The sequence below is a fragment of the Cydia pomonella genome, chromosome 6, assembly GCF_033807575.1.
Source record: "Cydia pomonella isolate Wapato2018A chromosome 6, ilCydPomo1, whole genome shotgun sequence".
In the NCBI taxonomy this organism is placed as follows: domain Eukaryota; kingdom Metazoa; phylum Arthropoda; class Insecta; order Lepidoptera; family Tortricidae; genus Cydia; species Cydia pomonella.
The window spans coordinates 10,320,387-10,346,872 of record NC_084708.1 but is presented as its reverse complement, the minus strand read 5'-3'; the positions used below and the strand labels follow the sequence as shown (position 1 = coordinate 10,346,872).

At 33.1% G+C, this 26,486-nt stretch overlaps 3 protein-coding genes across 3 annotated transcripts in view; 2 read left to right on the top strand and 1 right to left on the bottom strand.

Annotated features, from left to right (window-relative positions):
• Nucleotides 1–417: 417 nt before the first annotated feature.
• Nucleotides 418–9,824, top strand: LOC133518565 (uncharacterized). Its single transcript, XM_061852226.1, has 5 exons — nt 418–3,150; nt 3,237–3,335; nt 3,511–3,624; nt 3,735–3,889; nt 9,406–9,824. The coding sequence occupies exons 1-5, from the start codon at nt 3,059–3,061 to the stop codon at nt 9,822–9,824; spliced, it is 879 nt and encodes a 292-aa protein (XP_061708210.1). The 5' UTR covers nt 418–3,058.
• A 5,094-nt stretch (nt 9,825–14,918) lies between these two features.
• Nucleotides 14,919–16,193, bottom strand: LOC133518923 (uncharacterized). The gene has a single exon (XM_061852710.1). It carries the CDS (start codon nt 16,071–16,073, stop codon nt 15,018–15,020), a length of 1,056 nt encoding a protein of 351 aa, XP_061708694.1. The 5' UTR covers nt 16,074–16,193; the 3' UTR covers nt 14,919–15,017.
• Nucleotides 16,194–18,089: 1,896 nt separating this feature from the next.
• Nucleotides 18,090–26,486, top strand: part of LOC133518927 (uncharacterized) — a 168,876-nt gene continuing 160,479 nt past the window's right edge. The window contains exon 1 of the mRNA XM_061852714.1: nt 18,090–19,602. The gene's annotated coding sequence lies outside the window, so the exon portion shown is untranslated. The remainder of the gene's footprint in view (nt 19,603–26,486) is intronic.

The following is a 26,486-nucleotide window of genomic DNA, read 5'->3' as shown; positions in this document are numbered from 1 at the left end:
ATAGCATATATCTACTCGTCGTTGTATGGAGACTTGTTTTCTATAGTTACTCTAGCCTCTGCTAAATTCCACTTTCAAATTATTATAACATTTATAGTTTCATCATTATTATTTAGCAAGACGGGACTTACGTAATCCCGTATAATTAAGTTTTTAAATTTACTTACGACGTTTCGAGGACGACCTTGACCCCGTGGTCTCGGAGAAGACTGGTTAAAGTTGAAATCAACATCTTCTAGCTGTATTCGAACTTGTTATTGTCCACTTGAACGTTAAAACCTTAATTACTCGTATACGCGATTAAGTCCCGGTTTGCTAAATCATTAAAGAAAAGAAAGATTTAATCAGTATTTTCATCTCCAAAAATTGGAACCCGCTTACGCTCCCGCCCATACTATTATAACAAGTAGCTAGATATTGAGAGTTCTGGGCCCATTTATACGCTTGTTCCGCTCGCTTCGCTCGCTCCACGTCGCTAAAATGGGCCCAGTTCCTCTCAATATCTAAGCTACAAACAACAGTGGGGTAGAATCCAAATGACACTAGTGGGTTAGGATCACGATTCGCAGTCTGCAGAAGTGGGATAGAATCCGAGTTGCATTTGGGTTAAAGTCCTTATTGTACTTTCTTTCATAAAGATCTAAAAATTCAAATACTTCAGTCGAATCCGAGTCAAAGCTTTCACATGAGACGGTTTCTGTATGTTGCCAACGAATGTTACTTTTACTGTTATGATAAAAAACTGCAAAAGGCTTAACACAACGGGTACAAGCTAGCATTGTACCCACCAGATCTAGTTCTGCTTGAGAAACCAGATCTCGTAACGCACCATCATAGCCCAGATTTGCAACTGGTAGAGATTTGTCGGGCTAGGTTTATTACGGTGTTTGTCACACTCAGACAACACAGAATTGGCCAGAGACTGTGTGTCACAGAGTATGGATAGATTGGGATTAGAATTTGATTTTTAACTTTGATTTTTAACTTTGAATTTTGACTTTGATTTTGAGGGTGGGATCTCCAACGTCACTACGACCGTCTAGCAACATGGATCACCCGTGTCATTACTGTACGCAAAGTACAGTAACACGCCACCGCGTATGTGTTTAACCGTCACCACGTTGTAGTGTGTCATGCATACATACCCTGTCCGAAGTAAATTAGAACCAAGTATGTTTGCACACGCCACCGCGTTACCAATTCAACGTCACAAGGTTGGCCATGCCTCGCAACATCGAAGAGGTAAGAGTACTGAAACTATCGGTCGGTATAGCCACAGACACTCCGACATTTCTATCAATGTAAATTGTATTTATGCAACCGATTACAAAAACTTCAATAGTGCGATGTAGACCAGGCTATGTGATTGGATGATATGTGTGACGCAGATGTGACGCCTTCTTTTGTAATTTGTGTATGCTACTAACCAAATTCGACCATAGTTCGATCGTACTAAAGTTTGAAATGCATTATACGAAACTATGCAATTTCAACCCACGTGTAAACTTGATAACATAAAAGTAAAACAGTCAAAACGTTCTGTTGGGTTACAATAAAATCAGTCTTATTGATCGAAAATAAAGATCTACTTTATTAGAATCTAAAGTTTCATAGATGCTTTTATGTGAATGCAAGTCAAGGAATTTAATATCTAACCCATTTAGTACCATGTCACAGTGACAACCGTTATAAATGCAACTAGAGATCTCTTCATCTATTCATTGTGACATGGTACAAATACGTTAACTGTACGTAATACGTACACTCAAACTGGTTTTGAAGCGTGAATAATCGAACCTATGCTCTGTTCTTGTCATACTTCGAGCATTTCGTATAAGCGAACAAGTGACAAGCAGGAAATAGGAGAGTATTCCAGCGTATGTTGATATATAATATCAGGTCAAAGACATATGTCAATAGACTCAACAAGTTATCTTTTTGTAATTGAATGAATTTTTCGTAAATATAAATCAGCAATATCAGCATTTTTATTCGGTTATGATTATTATAAAATAAACGAAAAGTATTTCGTATTACCTTTTGTGATAAAATATATTTACTGTCAATACTGGACGAGGTATTCTTTTTGTAAATAATAGGTATAAGGTTAGTTTCCTTTAATTATTTATGTAGTTTAGTCCTTATTTATATTTAATGTTACCCTTATAAAATAAATCATTTTTTCTGCCAAAGTAATTGAATAGTACAACTTCATAAATATAGCAATCGAATGATCATACCGATACATATTTACGAAAATACAGATCGTAGGAGTTCAATTAATATTCATTCAATCATAAAAATATCGTCTGCGGAGTCTATTATCATGTACGTCTGTCATGTGTTGATCATAAGATCACATTTCATTCATTACGACCGCGCTTGATTCTAAAAATGATGACGGGTTGTTTCTTTAGAGCCTTGTACCATGATATAAGGTTCTGAATATTAATTAACCAACTTAGTCAATTTGTGTAATAATGTCCTTACAATATTTAATATATATATTTCTAAGTAGGAGGGTTGTGTTTTTCTTACATACCTTTTTATTGACTAATAAAACAAGAAGTTTTTTTCTTCTTTCACAATTTAAATCCTGCGTTAAATTTAAACATAAGGTTTAATTTTGTTTTAGGCTTTAGATAAATATTAATGGGAGGCTTGTTCCTTATTCGTTTTTATACAGATATGCACAAAAATGCTCAAAATAAAAGCAAACTTATGAGAACGATAGTGATATTTACTGAAATAAAAAATAATAGTTTCTTTAAATAAATAGGCTCGTGGTACCAGCCATATTTCCACGTGTTGCAAGGTTTTCACAATCTAGGGTATTATTTGATATTCGATATCTATTTTGTCGGCGCTTTGTGCATAACAGGAAGTAAACATATTTTGAATACGATTTAGGTACTGGTATTAAAGCGATTTATATTTTTTCTACAATGATGACATTAAGGTTTAAAGTTGAATGTTCGAATTTGGTTGTTTAGCCATATATTCTTATTTCGGTTAAATAACAACTCATCATTTTTTTACTATAAAACATAACGTTTCTATGCATTTGTTTTTTAAATATTTAAGTGCTCAGTGCTCCAAGCTATTCGTCGATTTTTTAAGTGAATCAACCCCGCAGCCTTCATTTAAAATGTTAGTAAGTGACCTATTTATTTATTTATTTTATTTAAACGTGTAAAAAGTATTATTATCCTAATTTTTTGTTAATATTTTTGAAGGTCTGACTCCGAATATTCAACTTACGAGCGCACCCCGTCACCTGAGCCGAAGAAATCTACAAAGAATATCAAGAAAAGAAAATCATCCTCAGCATCAAGGTATTTAATTTGTTTTAAATTAAAATAAAATATTCTTTATAAATTTCATAATACGTAGTGACGTTGTCTAGGTACTATGTAAGCTAGAGGTATCGGAATTTTTTACCGGGATTGACATATATTTGTGTGGCATAAATTTTTATTTCTTACTTATGATTGTTTTCTTATTTTATAGATCTGAATTTGAAACAGCATATCAGCGACCACGCACGCCATCACCAGCGCAAAAGAAAAAATCAACCAGCAAAGTTCGTGCATCAACCAGTAAAAACAAGAATCCTGGCTCTAGGTACTTAATTTACTTGTTGTTTTTTAAAAGATATTTGTTTATGTGTTTATGCAACTAGATATATCATAAAATTTGGTAGATGTTTAAAAAAAGTTTATTTCTTTTTCTAGTTCTTCCAAAAAGGTGGCTGAAGCCGACATCTTCAAGATTATACGAGATGAAGAGAAGATCACCGACGAGCAAAATCTGAAAACCGTCAAGACCACTTCGTCCTTTACCAGTCGGTTATCATCGGGTTCTACACGGCGTACTGCAATTACGGACGGTAATTTTTTAATTGATTTAAAAGTGTATAACATTGACGATTTCCAAAAGACTCAGCCCGAGGAGCGTTATAAAAAAGCGTTAGCAGCAGTAAAGTTACAGTGTAAGGAGGATTCCACTGAATGGGATCAGATGCAAAAGTTTTTAGGGCAAGCCTTTAATATTTTCAAAGATTGTGATCCTGTTTACTACAATAATTATAAAAAAAATTAGTTATATTATATATTCAAATTTTGTAAAATAACCATACGCCGCACACCAGCAGGCATTTGCGCGCATGTCATTTGGTAAGGTTGACAAAGATCATTTCAACTAAAGAGTATATGTACACACTACGTCAAAGAAAGTTAACCCCACTTATTTTAAAATAGTACACTTCAATAATATACATTAAAAATTATTTAATTAAAAATATTAAATTTACATTGATCATTATTGAAAATACAACTGAATTTACCTTTAAAATGTGTATTTAATTTTAAAACAAAATATATCATAACTTGGAGGCCACACGTCTCTAACGCCGTATGTACAAATTCTTTATTCTGACAACTCGAAAATTCATTTGTTAACCGTACCACCTGACGTGTTCGCATTTGGTCCTGGACGGCTGGACCGCGACGTATGATAATAACAGAATTATTTCTTACTCAAACGTTGTTAGTTACATTTTAGCAACACATATGCATAATTTACGTTGTTTATTAAATAAAGTTGTGTTAGAAAAAGGTGGATAAGCTTATTAATAAATCTTGATTTAGATTTTTGCATTATAACATATCGTGCTGTTATCTGAATATTTTACCAGAATGGATACATATTAAAGGTTTTGCATATATTTGTGCAATGGGTATATTTTATGTGCAGTAAAGTTTTTACAAATAAATATTTTAATCATATATACATATATCATTCTATTCTATTCAAATTTTATATAGATAAAGGATACTTTCTGCTAAATATTTAATAAAAAGTAATTACAAATAAAGCAATTATATTTCGTTATTTTATTAATATATATTTATAGGCTTATCCATACTTTGCATAGTGTTCATTATCAATTGTATTTTTATGTGGAGTCAGACGTTTTAATTAATACATCGTATACTAATAGTAAACGTAGGTATATCGATGGTTTACAAATAATTTATTGATTCGTGTTTGACAAATTACTTTATGAAAATAGTCTATTACGTTTAGTTATATATTTCTGATTAGTCTTGTTATTATTTCAAAATGCCTTATTGTGTTTCGTGTAGTACGTCTGTAGAAAAAATAAATTGGGTCGGACATCTTCGAAGCAATGCGCATAAAAATAATGTACAATCTAGCAAAGTACTTAATGATGACGTTGAAGTAGTAGATTCAGCGTTTCGAAACCGCATTGTTACTTATCGTATATTAGCTAAAAACGATCAAAGTCTAGGGTGTCTCGATACATTTATGAACTCTATTCGAAACAAAATAAAATGGCTTTTAGATGGTTCTCTGATGAAACATACGTGCATTAAAGTTAACTTTGAACTATTTGGAGTTTTCATGATGTTTAAAGATAATAGTCAATCCATTAAGTCATTTGGAACTAAAAACAAAGTTTTATATCTTAGTTATGATTTTGAGAGACTTTTTTGCGAGATCGTTACCTGTCTAAAGAAAAAATCAGAAGAGTTTCAAGGCCGCGATAGTGGGTGGGCCTTTGTTAGTAATTCTCATTTAGAGATTAATATAAACAAGTATCAACCATTACGAGGTTCAAGCTACGTTGACCTACCAAAGTTCATTAAAAGCAAGAAAGCATGTATAAACATAAAAAATAAAGATCAATGTTGTTTTTTATGGTGTGTAACAGCAGCTTTGTATCCTTGCACCAATCATCCTGAAAGAGTATCATCTTATCCGAATTTTCGAGACGTTTTAAATATTTCTCAAATTTCTTTTCCAGTTACGTTCGATGATATTAGAATATTTGAAAGGAACAACCCGATGCTTTCAATAACAATTTTTGGTTTAAAAAAAGAAAAGACTATAATTGGTCCGCTGTACAAGTCTGAAATACCTAAACATCAGGAAAGTAAACAAAATATAAACTTGCTTTTAATGGATGATGGTAGCCATCCACCGCATTATGTTCTGATCAAAGATTTGAGTCGTCTTGTGCGTAAACAAATAACGAAACATAATAGTAGAATATACTTTTGCGAAACCTGTCTGTTATTTTTTCCTAAACAGGACGAACTAGCAAATCACTTGTGTACTGGAGTAGCGACTGTTTTGCCAGACAAGGGAACCGTAATTAAATTCAAAAATTTTGATCGGAAGCAGAATGTTCCATTTGTGATATATGCAGATTTTGAATCATTGTTAGAACCAACTGAAATTAGTAGTCATACTGATACTTCTAGTAGTAATGATACTGATGATTCTGATACTCTTGATAGTCCTATTACTCCTAACACTATTAGGTTGCAACATCATATTCCAGCTGCCTTTGCATACTATATTGTTTGTAATGCAGATCCAAGTCAAAATCGCTATGTTTCTTATCGCGGTACTGATTGCGTTGACAGATTTATTGAAGCAATCTATAAAGATGTTGCTCATATTCATAGGGTTGTTACCAAAAATACTCCCATAATATTCAACAAAAATGACGAGCTAAACTTTCAGAATGCGGTGCGATGTCATATTTGTAACCATTTATTATTTTCTGATAGGGTTCGTGATCACTGTCACATTACGGGAAACTACCGCGGCGCAGCACATCATTTATGTAACTTACAATATAAACGCCCATGTTTTATACCCATATTTTTTCATAATTTATCTGGTTATGATTGTCATTTATTTATTAAAAAACTGGGTGAGGCGCCTGGAGACATAAAAATTATACCAAAAACCAAGGAAAACTATATTTCTTTTACCAAATTTATTCCGATCGATAACGAGTACTTTCAGCTTCGTTTCGTAGATTCTTTCAAATTTTTAGATACAAGTTTAGAGAAACTAACAAAAACTATGCAAACATCTGACTTTATTTATTTACGCAAGTTTTTTTGTAACGACGAGGAGTTTAAATTACTTACAAGAAAAGGAGTGTACCCCTATGAATACATGAATAAATGGGAATGTTTTGAAGAAACATATCTTCCATGTATTGAATCCTTTTATAATTCACTTACTAATGAAAATCTCTCTAACAAAGATTATGAGCACGCGCAATCAGTATGGAACAAATTTAAAATTCGTAACTTAGGCGAATATACGGACCTTTATTTGCAAACAGATGTGCTTCTATTGACCGATATTTTTGAGAAGTTTCGAGCTACTTGCAAACAACACTATGATTTGGATCCCGCTTTTTATTTAACTACACCTAGTTTATCATTTGATGCGATGCTTCTGAAAACTGGTATAGAATTAGAGCTTTTAGATGACTTTAACATGCTAAGGATGATCCAGTCCGGAATACGAGGTGGGGTCTGTATGACATCTCTACGGTATGCAAAGGCTAATAATACATATTTACCTCGATATGATCCTACTCAGAAGGACTCATACCTTATTTATATCGACTGTAATAATTTGTATGGTTACAGCATGTGCCAGTATATGCCATTATCTGACTTTCGATTTTTAGAAAATCATGAAATAAGTACTTTAAACATCACCCAAATCCCTGATGACTCTGATTATGGTTTTATTCTTGAAGTGGATATTATTTACCCTAAAGATTTACATGATAAACATAATGATTTACCATTTTGTCCTGAAAAATGTATACCGCCAGGTGGAACGCAATATAAGCTTGTGCCTAATTTATATGACAAATACTCGTATGTGATTCATTATATACATTTAAAAACGTGTCTTAAACATGGTCTAAAATTAAAAAAGATACATAGAGTAATAACATTTAAACAGTCACCTTATTTAAAACAATATATTGATATGAATACAAAGTTACGACAAGAGGCAACATCTGTTTTTGAACAAGACTTTTTTAAATTGATGAATAATAGTATATTTGGTAAAACTTTAGAAAACACTGAGAAAAGAGTTGACGTGCGGTTAGTTAATCAGTGGACCGACAAAACTAACAAAACAAAAAAGAAAATTACAGCCGATAAATTGATTGCAAGTCCAAATTTTCACAGTGCATCCATCTTTACTGAAAATTTAGTTGCAGTGCAATTGAAACCTGATCATATTATTTTAGATAAACCGATTTACATCGGTTTCGCAGTATTAGAATTATCTAAAAGCCATATGTTTGATTTTCATTACTCAGTATTTAAAAGTTTTTATGATAATCGTATACAAATGTGCTACACGGATACAGATAGTTTTGTGTACTATATACAGACTAAAGACTATTTTAAAGATTTAAAAACACATTTTTTGTCTCATTTTGACACCAGTTGTTACGACATTGATAATAAATTTTTCCTGCCAGTTCAAAATAAAAAAGTACCTGGACTTTTTAAGGATGAAATGAAAGGAAAAATGATTAAAGAGTTTGTAGGGCTGCGTTCAAAAGTTTATTGTATTAAAACCATTGATAAAGTTATTAAAAAAGCTAAGGGTGTGAGAGAACATGTTGTAAGCAAATTTAAGTTTTCAAATTACGAGAAATCATTATTTGAAGGAGATGTAATAAAAAGAAGAAACATTTTATTTAAGTCCATTAAGCACAACATATTTACCGAAAGTGTAAATAAAATTGCTCTTTCAGCTAATGACGACAAGCGTATGATTTCTGACAACCAAAAATCCACAAAAGCTTGGGGACATATCTCGATACTTAATGTTTAATTGTTAATTTATTGACATAAGCATACATAAATATTAAGATTTAAACTCACTGTATTTTTGACTCCATTATATGTAATATTGTTAATATTTTACTGATAAATTTAATGATGTCTTATTATAAATAAATGTATTATCTTATTATTTTTGTTGTTTTCATTATAATTCACCTTAACCATTTTTAAAGCCAGTTTATTTATAGACGTTTCTATATGAAACCACGTGATGTGATGAAACAGAAACAAGTTGTGACTTGCTTTAGGTATACAAGTATCCACGTGTAATGCTTAGGATATCATATAACACTATTGCGCATTTATATTTTGCTGAACAAACAGTAGCTAACCTTTATAAGCGCATAGTAATGTTTAATTGCTAACATTTGAATAGCATCACCACGCTTTCTCACGAGCTGACCTGGTAAGTTGATTTTAAAAATCTAATAAACATCAAATTATTTGTGTATATAATTTATGAATATTCATATTATTTTTAACTGTATTTATCAAACTATTTTTTCTCTTTTTTATTGCAAAGTGTACATTTTTTATATTATATAAATTTATGTAAGTATATGGATTTATTTATTCAAACATATACTAATTATACCATTTTAAAATAAATCTACTTAAAAAATAGAAAGTAGTAATTAAAACTAAACTTCAAAAATAAACCTATAAATAAATTAAATTCTCCGTTTTGTTATAGATTTTCAAAAAATGGGAGATACCGAAGACGTCCACATCCCTTTTTCACAATACGCACAAGAGTTTGTGCTTCCAGAAGAATTCGATGACAGCGACATATATAAAAAAGTCAAGAATTCTATTCAAAATCCAAAAGTAAAGAAACGGACAACAAAAGTCAATAATAAAGTCATTAAACGATACATTGGACATCCACCATGTTTCGTGATAAATAATGAAGCAGGAAAAGGCAACAAGCTTGTAAGAATCCAAATTATAGATATTCGAGATGGCATTCCAGATACCAACGAGCAAGACGAGAAGGTGCTCCTGAGCGCGCAGTACGTGGCCAATGATAGCTATGATGAGATTATTGACTGCACTGAAGGGGTAATAAATAAAATTTCGAAGAAAGTATGTGGTTACAGTGCGAGTTTATAGAACTGTTCATCTAAAGTTAAATGGTACTACTTTATATTTTGTATTATGTCGGTCTAATAAACTTTATTTAAGTTATTTCGTGTTTCATTAATTTCCTCAAATTTATAGTAAGCGATTATTTAATCCCATTTATTTCAAGGATGAAAAATAAAATTCACTTAAATTTATAAAATAACATTTATTTCATATAAATAAAATTATGAATAACAATAGAATCATAAATGGTTTTCTGAATACCATTTTTTAATACATAAAACATTTTTTAATGCACATGACTTTTTATGATACACACAATTAAAAATACAGTCATTAGAACAATATTTTTTATACAGCTCTTGTAAATTAGGTACGTCTTTTTCACCTAAATCTATAACAGTACAGTTTGGATGTAATTCATTTATCCATTTAATTTTTTCCATTCCCTTCACAAAAATAGTTTTATCTTTTAAATGATTATCAATTAGTCTTCTAAATTCTCTATAATCAACATAACCCTCGTGCCACAAAATACCTAAGTGTTTTTCTATCCATCTCGTCTGCCTCTTTTCACTTTCCGTCAATTTAGAAAATCGAAAAGGGGGCTTAATTAAGAAAACTTGAGTGTATTCTTGCGTGCTGTATGCAAATTCTTTGACAATAAATTCGTTTTCCTTTGTTTTAAACCCTTGGAGGTCTACAAATATATGCTGCATTACGATATTTTTTTCGTAATATTACTTAAAGGCTTATATTCAAATACACTGTCATTTAAAATCAGACAGTAGGCTGCAGTATTCTTTGGTATATCTGATTCACAGTTCAATTCAACTCTCACATCTACCGAACCGGTTTTCAAGGTTTCGTTTTGGCGAGAACAGTTTATTACAAATAAAGGAGCTATATCTTTAAAATCTTGAGGGCTTAGCAATGGCGCCTGTAGACGGTTATAATAAGACTGCTGAAATTTCGCGTACTGTTCGTATAATATAGCAAACTTTTCAGCGGAAAAACTGACATCCAAACTTTCGTACGGAAAGTAGACTGAATTCAAGAAAACCTTAACATCTCTCAAATTACAGTGATCAAAGTGTGACATGTCTTTATTAGCTACATTTTTTCGATCCGTTTTTAATCCAATTATAACATAACGCGGCTTTTCAATTTGAGATGAAGTTTTGATAGACCAAGAATGTTTTGATGTTTCAGGCAAGAGCGGATATTCATACAAATCCCAAGTCCTAAATGCTATCTGAATGGCACGATCTCTTTCCAAACATTTTAGCAAGTTTAATCTTTCTCGATCAGACACCTTAACATGTGGCATGCGCCATACTATTTTAGATATAGTAATATTGTCTATATATTCATTTGCATTTAGTTTCACGCTATTCAAATTAGTATTCGATCTTAAAAGAATAAGTTCATGCTTGCAATTAATTATGATTTTGTTGTAATCCTCAGCAAACCCGAGAATCTTGTTTAAAGGTACAGACACAGAAAATGTACCTTGTGTGTTTTTTGTACCGTTGACATCAAATCCCCATAACTTAGACATGGATGCTTCCAGTTCATTCATAGATACAAGAGATTTTATAGTTGTTGTGACTCCTGCGTTTTTAATTTTGTCAATTTCAATTCCATTTAATTCATATCGAATATCTTGAAATAGATGAAGTATGGGGTTGTTTGTAAAAAGAACACTTTTTACCTCAGCTTTTGTTTCTCTATTGAATGCAGTTATAGTACCTTCTATGTATAAAGAACTTGCTGACGGTAGTACGTAAAGATCTTGTTGGTTTATAGGTATACGTACTTCATCGTTGAAATTAAAACTTGTTACGTACGGTTTATATGAATGGTATTCAAAGCTCTCGATAGAGTTATCAAAGACCAAAGGTTCTGTTAAGTTTAATATACTCATTTTAATAGACGTAGGCTTTGAAGGAATTGCTTGTTTTGTTTTGTAAGTTTCACTTTAGGTCTTCTTTTCGTGATTGCAGGATGAGTACTGGTAATGTTTTTAAGGGAGACTGAAGTTTTATTAAAGTCAATCATTTTTTTCTTAGATGTAAATATATCTGAATTTCTTCACCCCGTAAATTAACTAGATTATTGTTAACGTCTAAAATTCTTATCGTTATTGTATTTAAGCTGTTTTGGGTCACAGGAAAATAAATAACGTTTTTTGGTGTTTCTATAATCCGATAACCAGGTGGCACGTTTGGTACAAACTCGTGAATAATATGACTAGGTTTTCCGTTAACGAATGAACCGCTCACTATATCACATTCAATCCGGACTATAGTTGTTGACAGAATGGAGACAGGATAGGGGGATTCAGTTAATATATTAGCTTGAATGGATTCTGAACCGAAGCCAAGTAAATTACCGATAGAGTTTTCTTTGTCGAAATTAATATTTTCAGAGCATAAAATAGATGTCTTTAGGGTATTATTATTGCATGTTAGTGCAAAAGAGCATCCTTGAATATGTTCTTTAAGGTAATCGTCAATATCTTGAAGTTCATAAGATCCTTCTGGTATTTTGATTACTTTGTTTTTACCGTAATAGAAATTATTATTTCTGTTGTCTATGTTGGGTATCGAATTAAAAGTTGACATATACAATACTCCACACTCATATTCACCATCCAGTTGAAGAGCTGGTGAATAGTTTGTTAACAGAGTAGAAGATGTCCCAGTTATAGACAAAGTGAAAGACATTGTGAGAATGATAAACTGTTTATTGAGTGACGATATTTAAACGATTATTCCAATATTGTTTTAAGTACTTTAGACATAAATGACCACAATTGACAGTATTAAACTTTTGGTACGTGTCATAATTATAGTAAACATCATAATTTTTTAAATACTTCTTTAATTCTAGCGGAGGTGGAAGATCACCGTAACTATTAAAATATTCACAATAATTGTTATCTTTTACGTAGGCTACCCAGTGTGTACCCTTGTTTTTAGAACTGTCCAAATTAACAATTCCACATTCTACTTTTTTAGGACTCTTTGGTAAACTGTCTCTCATATAAACTCCTCGAAAATATGGAATATCAGCTGAGTATTTTAAAATGTCAATATTTGAAAGAGCGCGCCTGGGTAACCTCTCATTTAGTTTTTTGAAATTTTTAAACATAATCCTTTACCATTTTTATATGGCTTAATGTGTAACCCTTTTCCTAATGCAATAGATTCCATCATCTTGTTATGTCGTTCTGATTCCGCTAAATTCTTTCTTGCGGCTTTGTAATCACCTACAGCTTTGGCAATTCCGGCAGCACCTCCTGCTAATGATCCCAGCGCAGACAGACCAGCAAAAATAGGTATCAACGGTAAGAACCCACCAGTTTTTGGAATTGGTATGAGACGAGGTACCCGTACCTTGGCATTGGTATTAAAAACTTTTTTTGCAGCAATAAGTGCTCGATCAATTATATTACAACCTTTTGTTTTTGGTTTCTTTTTTAATTCAGAGCGTATCTTGGTCACAAAACGTTTAAATGGTTTTACACCAGCACCTGCCTTTATTTTAGATTTCATCACTTTGCTTACTAACCACGAAGCAATTTTTTCTCCCCTTCCTGCATCTTTCGACTTTTTTCTTTGTTTCGCCATTTCGTATAGTTCTAAATCTGCACGATGTCTATCAGCTAAATCAGAATAACTATCATATGCTATGTCGTGTTTCATACACGCATTATCTAACGCGTTAATTCCTTTATCACCTCTTTGTAACCTTTTGCGCAATTTTGTTCCCGGACCACAATAGTTGTAACCAGGTAAGTGTAATTCAAAGGGTAAATTATTAATAGCGCTGTTTAGGAGTCCTTTCCCTTTCATATCCCGTAAGATAATAACACATTCGTTAAAAATAAAGCATATAAATATTATTAAACAACAGCACTTTTATCAATCCAACTGTTTTCGCTATCATTAAGACCTAACCATTTAACATACAACTTTCTACCCTTTTTTTTAATAACCTTTTCTACAAGGTAAACGTTTGGATGGTTGGTTTTCAGAAGTTCTTCTTCATAAAATGTACCGAGTATAGTGTTTCTACGCTGATCTTGAATGTGATACGTAACAGGTTGAGTGCGATTTACATGTTTAATAGTAAAAAGTTCTGTTGACCAATTGGGTGTGTAGCCTTTGTTAAAGACACTTTTATACTTGCTTATGCGTACACAATCCCCTATATTGAATTTATTCAATTTATAAGGTAAATTGGGTTGGGATTTTTCTATATTTTTTGATACTTGGATTTCATTATCAATATTTATATCAACAGGTCTAAATTTTGTTGTGCTATGTACAGTTTGATTATACGATTTTACTACATCATCTAACGGTTTACCAACCCATTTATAGTTACCAACTAAACTAAAATATTTGTATAGTTTGAATTTAAGTGTTTTTATAAACCTTTCAACAATTGAAGCCTTCTTAATTGAATACGTTGAGTAATGATTTACTTTTAATGATTTTAAATAGCAATCAAATACATTATTGTAGAATTCTTTTCCTAGGTCAGTTTGTAAATTTTTAGGTCTTCGTTTAGATGTTTTTATTATTAGTTCAAAAGCATTTTTGACTTCCATTTTAGTTTTAGACTTAATAGGTGTACACCATGCATACTTTGAAAATGTATCAATAACAGTTAAAATATATTTATATCCTCTGTTTAAAGTATGAAGCTTTTGTAAATCGATCAAATCAGCTTGCCATAAATCATCTATTCCTTTTAGTACAACCGATCGTCGCTTAAAATTTCTTCGCGCTGATCGATGGATCTCGTTCACTATTTGTTGTTTTATCATTATTTATTTTCTTTAAAATATCATCTATCTCCTTCTTCGTGTAAAAGTTCAGTTTTAACTGAGTTACGAGTTGATGAATTTGATTATTTATTGTGTTAAACAAAGAGTCTATATATTTCTTTTCGTACATATTTTCAATGTATTCGTCGACGTACTGCTTGTTAACTGCATCATCAGAAGACAATGGTTTAACAACACCTTTTAACCTTAAAGATTTTAAATCAAAATGTCCTGCTTCTGTTCGGAGCAAAGCCTTGTACTTGAGCTCTTGCATTTCACCGGTACGCAAACGTTTATGAATATGGTGGCCGAATTTGTCTATATTCATTTTTTTACTTGAATGTCAACCTTCAACTGACAGGGAAAAAAAGAGTATTCATTTATATAATATTTGTTAAGCCGGCTTCACGTAATTCTTCAATGATAGATATGATTTCGTTATCTAGCCCTGTATTGCCAGCGTCACGCGATGCAATAAGCAGTTTTAATCGTTCTACTAATTCGTTTGGGTCATCCCAATACACATATGAGATGTCTCTTTTAACTTTTTTCATTGATGGCAAACCTTCGCCGGATACATATAATTCTTCACTTACTGTACGTTGCTTGGATAATTTGAAAAGAGGTTTTATAACGTATAAATATTTCATACCCTTGTTGCTTTTTATTGGCTTATTCGGATCGAAGTCACGTCTATGTGCATTCGTTTTCAATAATAATGTTTTATATGATCGTTTATCATCTTCAGTTACTAATTTTAAGTCAGGTACTTTCTTAAACAATAAATCGTTTAAGCCTTGTGTTAAAAAATAGCTTTCTCCACCTATCAAGAGCTTGTCATCATTCACAGAAATTGGATAAGATCCTAGCATTAGCTTACCACGCTCATTACGCACACCAAATGGAATGTTAATGTTAAAATATTGTTTTTTCCAAGCAGGATCTTCGCGAGGAGAAAAGTACGAGTCTGACGTTCTAAATGAAGCATTATTTGTTGAGTCAGAATCGCTTTGGTTGTCACTTTCATGAGATGTAGAATCACTGTCATTCAATTCATTTTCACTATAATTTAAGTTAGATTCAGTTGATTTTCTCAGTAATGTTTTATTATCCAAACTTTCTTTCATTCCATCTTCAGAAGGACTATAATTTAATGTTTTTACCGACTTGTTCCATTTAAACCTATCATTACCAAAATCCGTGTCACTAATGTTCAAATTGCTAGCATTATTACTATTATTATTCTGTTTTACCATTTCACTAAGAGGGTCTGTGATTGGTTTCAACATTGCTTCCAGCATTATATTATCGTTTGATTTAATATCACGAATGAGCTTAACTTTTTTTCTTACTGCTTCAGCAGATTGGACAACTTTTTGTTTAAATAATTTCTCTTCGTTAATTTTATGTTTCATGTCCGAACTATGTGGTTCCATTTTAAATAATAAGATTTTAATATAAATACTATGCTTTATGTATCCACTTAATCTAGCATGATAAATGTATCGAAACCTTTTCTATAACATCCAGAATTTCTATTACAATCTTTATTTATAACTACGTAATCAAACGGCATGTTCCATACTTGTCCACACATTTCACGAAACTGCGACCACGACATATCACTTCCTACATGTTCGTCATAAACATGTTTCAAATTAATATCATCTTGTTTAAAAAGAATAATTAAGTTGGCATTATCTCTTATTAATTGTTTAGGTATTTTACTATACGTTTGATTCAGATAGAAGCTATCTATATTTTTATGCCTTCCCATTGCAAAGTAATCTCGTATATTATTCTGATTTTCACACGCAACATCGTCAAATATCATGATTGAATTATTGTTCGCTGCATGGGGACTCAAGATTTCATCATTTTCACTATATTTTTGAAATGAAACTGATGGAACCAGCTTTAAAACTTGTTCTAGAAATTGATACATAGGTTGGAATAAGGTTTTAGAATATACATAAACATTTTGAAAGCGTAGACCTTGTTCATGCAGCAGCAAACCAACAATTAAATTAGTTTTTCCACAGTTCGATGGACCGCATATTATACAGCGAATAGTGTCAGGTAAAAGTGTTCCATGCCGAAAATGACGTTTACTGGACGAATAACAAACGATATCTAACTGCAATCTCTGAGGTTGTTTTACAAACTTCATGTTACCAATAGGCACGTGCAACAAACTTGAAAGGCAATATGCAAATAGTATATTCTCATAAGCCTTGGAGTATATATTAAAATAATTAGTTCTTTACTTTAAGGTTCTATGATTCTAACATTATGAGTAGTACGAGCCATATCTGACCACAAACCACACAAAGACTGCAGGCGATCATGGCTAGGTATTAGGAATCGTCATATATGCATTTGAATTCTATCCACATTTGTAGCTTAGATATTGAGAGGAACTGGGCCCATTTTAGCGACGTGGAGCGAGCGAAGCGAGCGGAACAAGCGTATAAATGGGCCCAGAACTCTCAATATCTAGCTACTATAACATAATCTTATTAATACACTATACGGAAGCGTATTAGGTTTGACGGAGTTTTAGCGCGCACATTTTTCAGCACGGGAACGGGCTGAGATGATAGTTGGATTTGAAAGCGCTTTTGCGAAGAATTATGGGCTAAAACTTAGCCTAAGATTAATGAAATAAAACTATGGAAAGAGACACATGTAATCGGGTAATACGTATAATGAATTTAAAATACATCCCGAAGCTTTCGAACCCACTACCCACTTGTAAAATATACTTTATTTCAAAATCCGTTAACTTCGGGGTAACATAGCTATGTACATTTAAGTAAACTGAATAGCCAAGTATTTTTTTATTAAAAATTAATTGTAACACGGACATAATATTTAAATACACCAAATCATCCGAGATAGTACTTATGTTTAGTAGCAAATGTATTAAACTTTAAACTCATACTAAACACTAATAATGCTAGTTATACATTCAAAATAGGTTCAGAAGGCTAGTTATACATTACAACTAGTTTTAAGTAACACAATAGTGTTACTAAGAATGTCCAACATCATCCTACACTATGGTCTCACAGTCCATATCTTGCTTGTTCCTTTATTATATGGATTATTCGTACTGGATTCCATGCTGGTGGCAGAGAAGCCATCCTCCCTATTAAAGATTGGATTTTTCTTAATCTCAATGACCTCGCGCAATATTCTGGGACTGTATCACTTCTCCTTGGCAAGAACCAGAGGCTTATCAAACTTTATTGGATGATTGAATTTATTCATGACATGCTCGCAGACTGCAGTCTTTGGTCGATCATCCGAGTGAAAATACTTCGCATACATTCTACGATTCTTCTCTTTCCACACAATCGCTTTAATCGCATCGCATTATATATTAATAAAAACTGGCCGCTTGGTTTTTATTCGAAACGTCATTCAAATATTGGTTTTTATTCGAAACGTCATTCAGTCATTCGATGGCATGTCAAGTTGTCACGTCACGTTGTTCTGTTTTTACACAGTTATTAATTTATAATTTTGCATTCAACGTTGAGTGTTTGTGTTTAATCTACTTTTTAATCGCGTGGTGATTTTTATAAATTAATGACTGGACTGAATGACTGTCGTGTGTCTAGCATAAGAATAATCAAAACTACTGCAACAAAAGAATCATGAATTGAACTTCTAGTTTGCTACAAAATTGTTTATTTTTGCTCGCGGTAAGCTCATGGAATGTGTTGTAAATAGTAGCCACGCCTCGGTCAACATGTTCAACAATTGATTGTCGCCACGTGTTTGTCGGTCAATATAAACCAACTAGGACTAGGAGGAGAGAACTTTGAAGTATGATAAAGAATACACGTAAGTCGGGAGTTGCTTGATAAACACTACCCAACTATTAGCAGCATTTTTGACTTTTCAATTTTACGAATATCTACGAGTATAATAGTAGTTTCTGTGACTGCTACATAATAAAAGGCATTAAATTACACAAGTGTGGGTTTAAGAAACGAACGAAGTAGAATTATGTACAGTTACATACACTATTTTATCTACACACATATTATAAACTTTCTACGATATATTCACTAACACAAATTACAGCCAACATTGGGGCATCATTGCTCTCTTGGCGGGATTCGTGGATTTGTGATGGCGTCACTGAAATATTTTTCGCTCGTTTTACATGAAACTTTTGCTATATTTACTTTAAAAACAACAAAATATATTCATTTTATACTTAAAACTAATTAAATGATAAACTGTACGTCACATAGCGGTAAATGAAAACCTTTTTCACGCATTCGTAGTTTTTTTTTAATTCAGAGACAAACATGAGTCGGGAGCCTGTTTCCGTATCATTCGATACCAACTAACATTCGAGATATGTCAAAATTGTATGCAATTGACATTTCATTTCGAACAAAAAGGCATCTCGACTGATATTCGAATAGAGGTCAAATCGAATTGCTTTTATTCAGAGATGTTCCAAATTTAAATGTCATAACCAAATTGATTTTGATGTAGTTATGAAGCAATTACAACATTATCACAGATAAGAAATTTGTTGTAAGGTTATAACAAAACAGTTTATCGTAATTTTGGCCATTATTTACGGATTTTGAAGGCATCATAGACGGTTTATGATATCTGTGTATATAAAATAATATATTTTTATCTTGAATAGCTATAAGATTTGGTATCCATTTCCGCAATGTCTTCCGCTTCCCACCATCTCAGACGTAGCCTTGCCGTTGGTTTCGTAGCGCGTAGCCCGTAGCACGTAGACAGTCAGCGATCGCGGTCCGTAGCAGCCGGCCGCGGCTCCGCGCGCTCCCCCGTCTTCCGTGCAACTTCATTCACGAATGAATGACTCGCAAGTGAATGAAAACAAAGACCTAATTGTAAATAAACTTATGCATAATTATAAAGTTTTCGCGTGTTGAATGAACTTTTAACGATCCGGTGTTGAATGTGAGTATGACTTAGTTTTAAAAGTTAAACTTAATTAGGTACGCATGGTAGTAATTTAAACTTGGGCGCGAGGCTGTTGGTGCTGATGTATAATATAAACTTTGTTTATTTTTGCAACATCATCTTCTGCGCGGCTAGTTTAGATGTGTTATAATTGTTTGTTTGTGTATTTCTAACGCGATTATTTATGGAAATCGTTTATTGTATACACTTTATATATTTATATGTAGTATACATTTGAAAAAACGACTGTTTTATATAGTATTTCCATTAAAATGTGATTTGATATAAAAAATTTATTCTAATTTTATCAATTCAATTGTATAAAATTACAACTAAATGTCGACATTAAATGTAAAATTGTTATAAATGACCCACAATGTTACATAACTTAAATATAGCATAAATTAATCAGTGTAATCCATACTAGATACTATAGTGAGTGCTGAGAGGTTTGAAGGACAGAGTATTATTTTATCTGAATGGGCGATATCAAATGTAGATTCTCGTATATCAGTGACGTGTTTTATACCATACATTGCTTGCTAATAATTGGTCTTGTCATAGATATGGAAACAAACAGCAACATTTTGATAAGGTACGTTGAGGTAAGATGAAATTATTTTTTGGTGAGTTGAACAGTGTTGCATTGGAAATACCGGAAAACAAAATACAAAGGTTTTTGTTGAAAAAATGTTTTAAGGTGTAAAACCAAATAATAGAATTTCTTATTCAATCGAAAATAGTCCGGTAATACGGTACTGTAAAGGGAAATGCGTCTAACCATGGTGCCGAATATAAACGTCGAGGTTAGATTTCTGATTTTATATATTTTTTCTTCAATCAACAAGATCACAAATATCGACTACCCTTAATGACAGCCACCCCCGAATGCTCGCCTGCAGTTTTTTTTTCACCTGGAAGGCGGCATCGGCATCTTCAAAAAGACATTGAGTAAAAAAAACGTTCTAAAAATGTTTTTTTCAAAAAGAGACTGGGGGAAGTTAGCGAGGCAGATATAGTTTCTAAAATCATATATTATATGAATGCTGTACGTTTTTGAGTATTGGCAATAGATAGGCTGTCGAACATTAAAAACTCAACATTGATTATAATATGAATATTCCTTAAGATTAAAAAGAGAAATAAAGGGTCAACTAAATATATATTTTACTTTTACCCAACAGGGGTATGCAGTTCCTTATTGAATTTAAAACCACAATGCTGGGTAAAGACGAAAAACTGATGTACGAGTACATCCTAAGGTACTAAATGTAGCCTTATATAGACTCAATTACCAAAATAAAATTTAAAAGTAATATGTTAGTGATAGGTTATAAATACTTATATCTTTTTTTGGTAGAAGATGGGGTAAGCTTGAAAATCGTCGAGTAGTTCACGACTTGGCACTTCAAGTAATTGACCACTGAGCGATGGGGCACAACTAAATGGCAGTTGGAATAATGTTGTCAGCACTCAAAATATTACACGTGGTTCGGAAATACGGAGGACTTAATTCTTATCCCTGTCTTCAACTTACCCCAACGCACCTTAGTAAAAGATATATTTGTGACATGATTTACCGGACGGATATATTAATAAAAGAAATTAATGGGCATTAGGGAAAACTATACTACATACCAAAAAAAATGTTGAGCACGTACAGGGTTTTATTTTCATACCGGAAATCCACCCTGCTATATTTATATTACATAGCTATAGTACTTACAGTCGAGTTCAGAAATATGTATACACTTTTCACCTTATCGCAAAGGATTAAGGTAAAAAAAATTATACACATCTATGAACTCGACTGTACATGCTTGTTATAGTATTTTGCAACAATTGTTTAATAATTAAAGTAATATTGCCATGCATAAATAAATATTTATTATATTGACTTATTATATAAGCAAGTTTCATGAAATTGTTACCTATTCATCTGAAAGGCGTTTTAAAAGCTTGGAGGATTTAATAACTTAAAAATATTTTAAAAACTTACAACTACGAGGAATGATACAATAAAATTGTGGTTTCATTTCTAACTCAAGCCAGAAAAAAGCAAAAAGAAATCGTGTGACATAGTAAGCACTGAGGGTCGTCTTCAGAGTGAAAAGTGTCATTGTTACGCGAGGGGCGGTAAAGACGAGTCCGAAACCCTCGGCCAGGCCGTATACTCCTAGTACCTACTTACTTTCCTACGCGAGCTCTATAAAAGTTTCCACGCGAACCACAGTAACATTATCTTGACTACAGTAGTAACTATGCGTAAATGGAGAGCATGATTCTTCTAGTTTATTCAACTCTTAAAGGGGCCCACTGATTAACAGTCTGCCGGACGGTAACGGCCTGTCAGTTAGAACAAAAAGTTGACAGTTCCGAACAACTGACGGACCGATACCGTCCAGCACTGGTAATCGGTGGACCCCTTAAGCCTCGTACTCGTTCCTATAAGATAGAGAACCGCTGCTGAGTTGTCATTGATTGCGCGACCGCGGGCGAGTGGAGTTCGCGATACTAGTACCAGTAGGTATACAATGTCCCCGAAATCAGTTACACCTACACGCAGACTGGAGACTAGACCCAAACTGACACATCAAGCATCAAAAGTAGCGGATCAGACTATGCATCAAAAGTATCTATCATTCTCTAACAGGATTTGGAATTTGGATTTTATTGTATTTTGGATTTTCGTTAAAAGTTGGACAGTCGGTGGTGGAATTGCATGGCCACTTTATGAATGAATTCCATTTCTAATGTGTCTATGCAGTTTTGTAGCTTGCTGTACACCTTGGCTTGTGATATAGGTAGGTATTTGTGTGTGTGTAACTGAACTGTAATTATATGCGATCTTTGTTATATTTAATTTTGTATAAGTGAGAACCTGCAATATGCTCTGTATTTCTACTGTATCTTATAGAAATGTTTAAACCTGTCGGTTTTCCTTGTATGTAATAAAAAAATAGCTTTACAAAAAGAGATATGTTTATGGAAATCTCTTTCTGTTAAGCTATTAGAGAACTACATATGGATTTAGAACAGCTAGATTGTACTTAACAGATACTTATTTTGAATGCAGTATCGATAAATCCTTATTTGGAAAATTCCGGGGTGGCAGACACTTTTGGCGCGTTGTTTAATCCGATACTATTGATGCTGGCTGTACATGGCCGTGACGTCCTGGTAAAATAACACCCCACATGTGAATTCCGCGTGTTTTGCTTCGCACTCGCAAAAAATATGAAATACATTGCGGTCATATAAAAAGGCAAACAGTTCCTAAGTAAGATAAAAGGGGAACTTGACATGTCATTTTTTATCTTGTTTTATTAAAAAAGCTGTGGACGACTTTTTTTACCGAATCGTAATGAGTTACTCGAAATTATTAGTTAATTATAATGAACACCCAATTATTAAGTGAGAAAGATAAAAAAATTCTACAATTTCCTGTGTGCAGAATACTGGAAGCCACTCGTGAATCGTGATTTGATTGCTTTTTTGTTTCAATGCTTGTGCCATTTCAAGGGGCCACGTTTTCCTTCGATCAAATACAGACGACAAGTCACGTGCAAGTTGTTATTGTGAATGCCAAAAATGTGAATCTGAGTTGTTTTAATAAAAAAAAGATACATTTATGTTTTCAGATTTGCCGCTAATATGTAGATGTGTGAGTCTAGTTTGATTACTTGAGGCTATTTGAAACTATTAGAATCAAAGCTGGAATTTTTCCTGTACCACCACAGATAAATCTATCAAATGTTTTCATTGCAAATCATGCCAGCCGAAAGACGCTCAAGCCTAGTTAAAGCGTATGCCAAAGATCACCACAACGATCGGTCGTGCTCGGTCCACACCCAACTTAAGCGAACGATGCTATTAAAACTTTCCAAAACATATTAACAAGGTCTGTTTGCTAAAAATTCAGATCTGTTATAATTCTGTCTGTGATAATATAAACTCATCCGAACAGTTATAATTATATATAGCATACTATAATGTATTATAAGCACAAACTGATATCATAAAAACATTACATGCTTGCTAAGAATAAGTAACAAATATCATTATATCTGAACTTTTTTATCACTTAATACCACAAAATATCGGTAAATGCATTAAATTCCCATTTGGCGGTCAAACGACTGTAGTATCTCAAGTGTTCAAGCAGTAAACATTATGCTTACTGCATTTTTCTCGTTTACAGTATTTGTTACAGATTTAGACATTCGTAAACTATTTTAAGGCCCCTAAAAATAACGGTCGCACGATATTGTCGCGTACGTCGTTAACAACAAGACTCTGCCTCCACTTGGCAGTGTACTAATAACTGAGTCGAATCATAGATTAAGGAAAGGAATAGAAGAAGGTACGCTACTCTTGAGAAGAGAACACATCTCAAATAACTGACAATTATGGTCGTCATGTGATAAACATTTTGGGTAACAAGCATTATGCATTTTTTTGCTTGCGACGGTTAAATTGAAGTGTTACCATAAAATAAATATCGAAGTACCGTACTACAAGTACTCACCTACGCCAGTGCTCGAAAATGGTCATGCCATGCTCTATGGGGATCGATCTATCATCACTGACAGGACTATTGTAGTCAATAAGCCTGACATTGTCGACATCACCATCCCCCAGGATGAGAATCTCGTGAAAGCCGAGAAGGACAAGCCCAGTACGTACCTGGACTTGACTCATGAGATAAAATTGCCATGTGGGATGTTGATTTAACTACCATTGTCTCGATAGTCGTTTCAGCGAACGGTCAAATAGCGGAGAGTCTCGACGACCAACATCTTGAGAGACTCTCACGAGGTGGTTGGATCAAGACGCAGAAGGCAGTAGTTTTGGGCACGGCGCGGATAGTCCGACGGTTCCTCCCTCTGCGGCCCTGACCACCGGCAGCTTGAGCTTTGCCCCGCTGATGGCGAGATACCCTAGGTTAAGGTTTTTATAATGTATTTTTAAGTATTTTGGTTGTTTTTGTGTGTTTTTTTATAACCACCATAATTTAGGGACAAATATTCGTGATGGTCACACAAACAATGAACGGAATTCGAACCTGAACCTGATGAAATGAACGAATTCGTAGGCAGGGTCACTACCGACTAGACTAGGATGCTGTACAGCAATGGAAATTTAAATTAAAGAATAACAGCTATACAACCTATATAGCTATGAAAAATTCCGTTGTTATTTAGGTATGGTATATCTGTTATTTAGTAATCTATCGCCGAGCGTCGTTAAAATACCTGCCGGAATTCTTACGGGAACATTTTACTGTCATCGTCTCCGCAACATTTAAATCATGCGGAGATAACATTGTAATACATGATGTCACAATTCGAAAGCCCTCCATTTTAATATACTTCGATGTCAATGTTTAACGACTCAGCAATTAAAGGTAATTGTTGAGTTTTTTGCTGTCATTTCTTCTGTTTTTACATGGCATCTTACTGTTGTACAATTTTGACTGGTGTTTGTACATTTCACGATAAGGTTATCAAATATATCAAATAATTCAAACAGATGGAAGCCGGCTTTCATACAAGCCGGTTTCCATCTGTTGTTAAAATATTAGCTGCGCGAGTTTTTGACATGTTATTATGAAAATAGTACTTACATAAGTATTCGATTCATAACGTTTATTTAAAAATTGGAAGTTGAAGTAAGAAACGTAAATATATGTATATTCATCGTGTGCATATTATATTAAAAGATCTAAATGGGTAATGAAAATTGCACATTAATCGGACCAAAACACGGACGGGAAAGTGTATGTGTGTCACTACTTAAGATAAGGGCCTAAATATTCTCAACTAGAAATAATAAAATTAACAGTCAATTGAATAAATGACCATAAAGAAATAAATACTGTTTAATTTTCCATAAAATTGTAGCCTTAGTTTTGCAGCTTTGTTATTTCCAGCGAGGAGCGCTTCGCTTGAAATCGGATAAAGAGCTTAAAACTGGTCAAGTATTTAGCAACGAGTTTAGTTTCAAAACAGTTTTATGATTGGCTAACTATGTGAAATGAAAATTGAAATTGGCTTTATTAATTTATTCCTGTTATTACTTAAGACTTTAATGGGGTTAGGGTCGGCAAAGCGCATGTAACTCCTCTGGAGTTGCAGGCCTACATAGACTACGGAGACTGCTTACCATCAGGCGGGCCGTATGCTTGTTTGCCACCGACGTAGTATTAAAAAAAAAAAAAACATTTTATTAGACTAGTAGCTCTGTGAGCTGTAGACCTCGCGAGCATAGCTTAAAACTCAATAAATATATAGCACCGCTGTTTAGAAGAATTTATAAAAACTAAATTGACAATAATTTTTAAGAAAAAAAACCGACTTCAATGAGGGAGACCGGTGAAAGAAAGATTATTGTTGATTTTGGATTTCATACAATGAAATTAAAAAGACTGGTAAAATACCCGCAATAGGGTATTCGACTATATTTAAAATAAATTATTTTACACCATGCATGAAATAATATTAAAAATGGCTATAACGTTGATTAAAAGAGTTGAAAAGTACCATCAATTCCTCATGGAATCCATAATCAAAACTAAATCTTGACAAAAATGTACCTTGAAAACCTAACTGCTTCACAAACTTGCGAAGAGAACAAAATTGCCAAACGTGAACTATGCGGCGTTGAAGATTTACATTCTGTTCATCATCAGCAATTCCGCTTCATCAAATGTCACTTACAAATGTAAATGCTTGATTTGATGATGAAAACACTAAGATCACTATATTTATGCCTTTAACATTTAAGGAGTTCCCTCGATGCCTCATGGACCCCATCGTCAGAACTCTAGCTTGACAAAAATATGTCTTAAAAATCTAATTTGCTTCACAAACACATCGAAG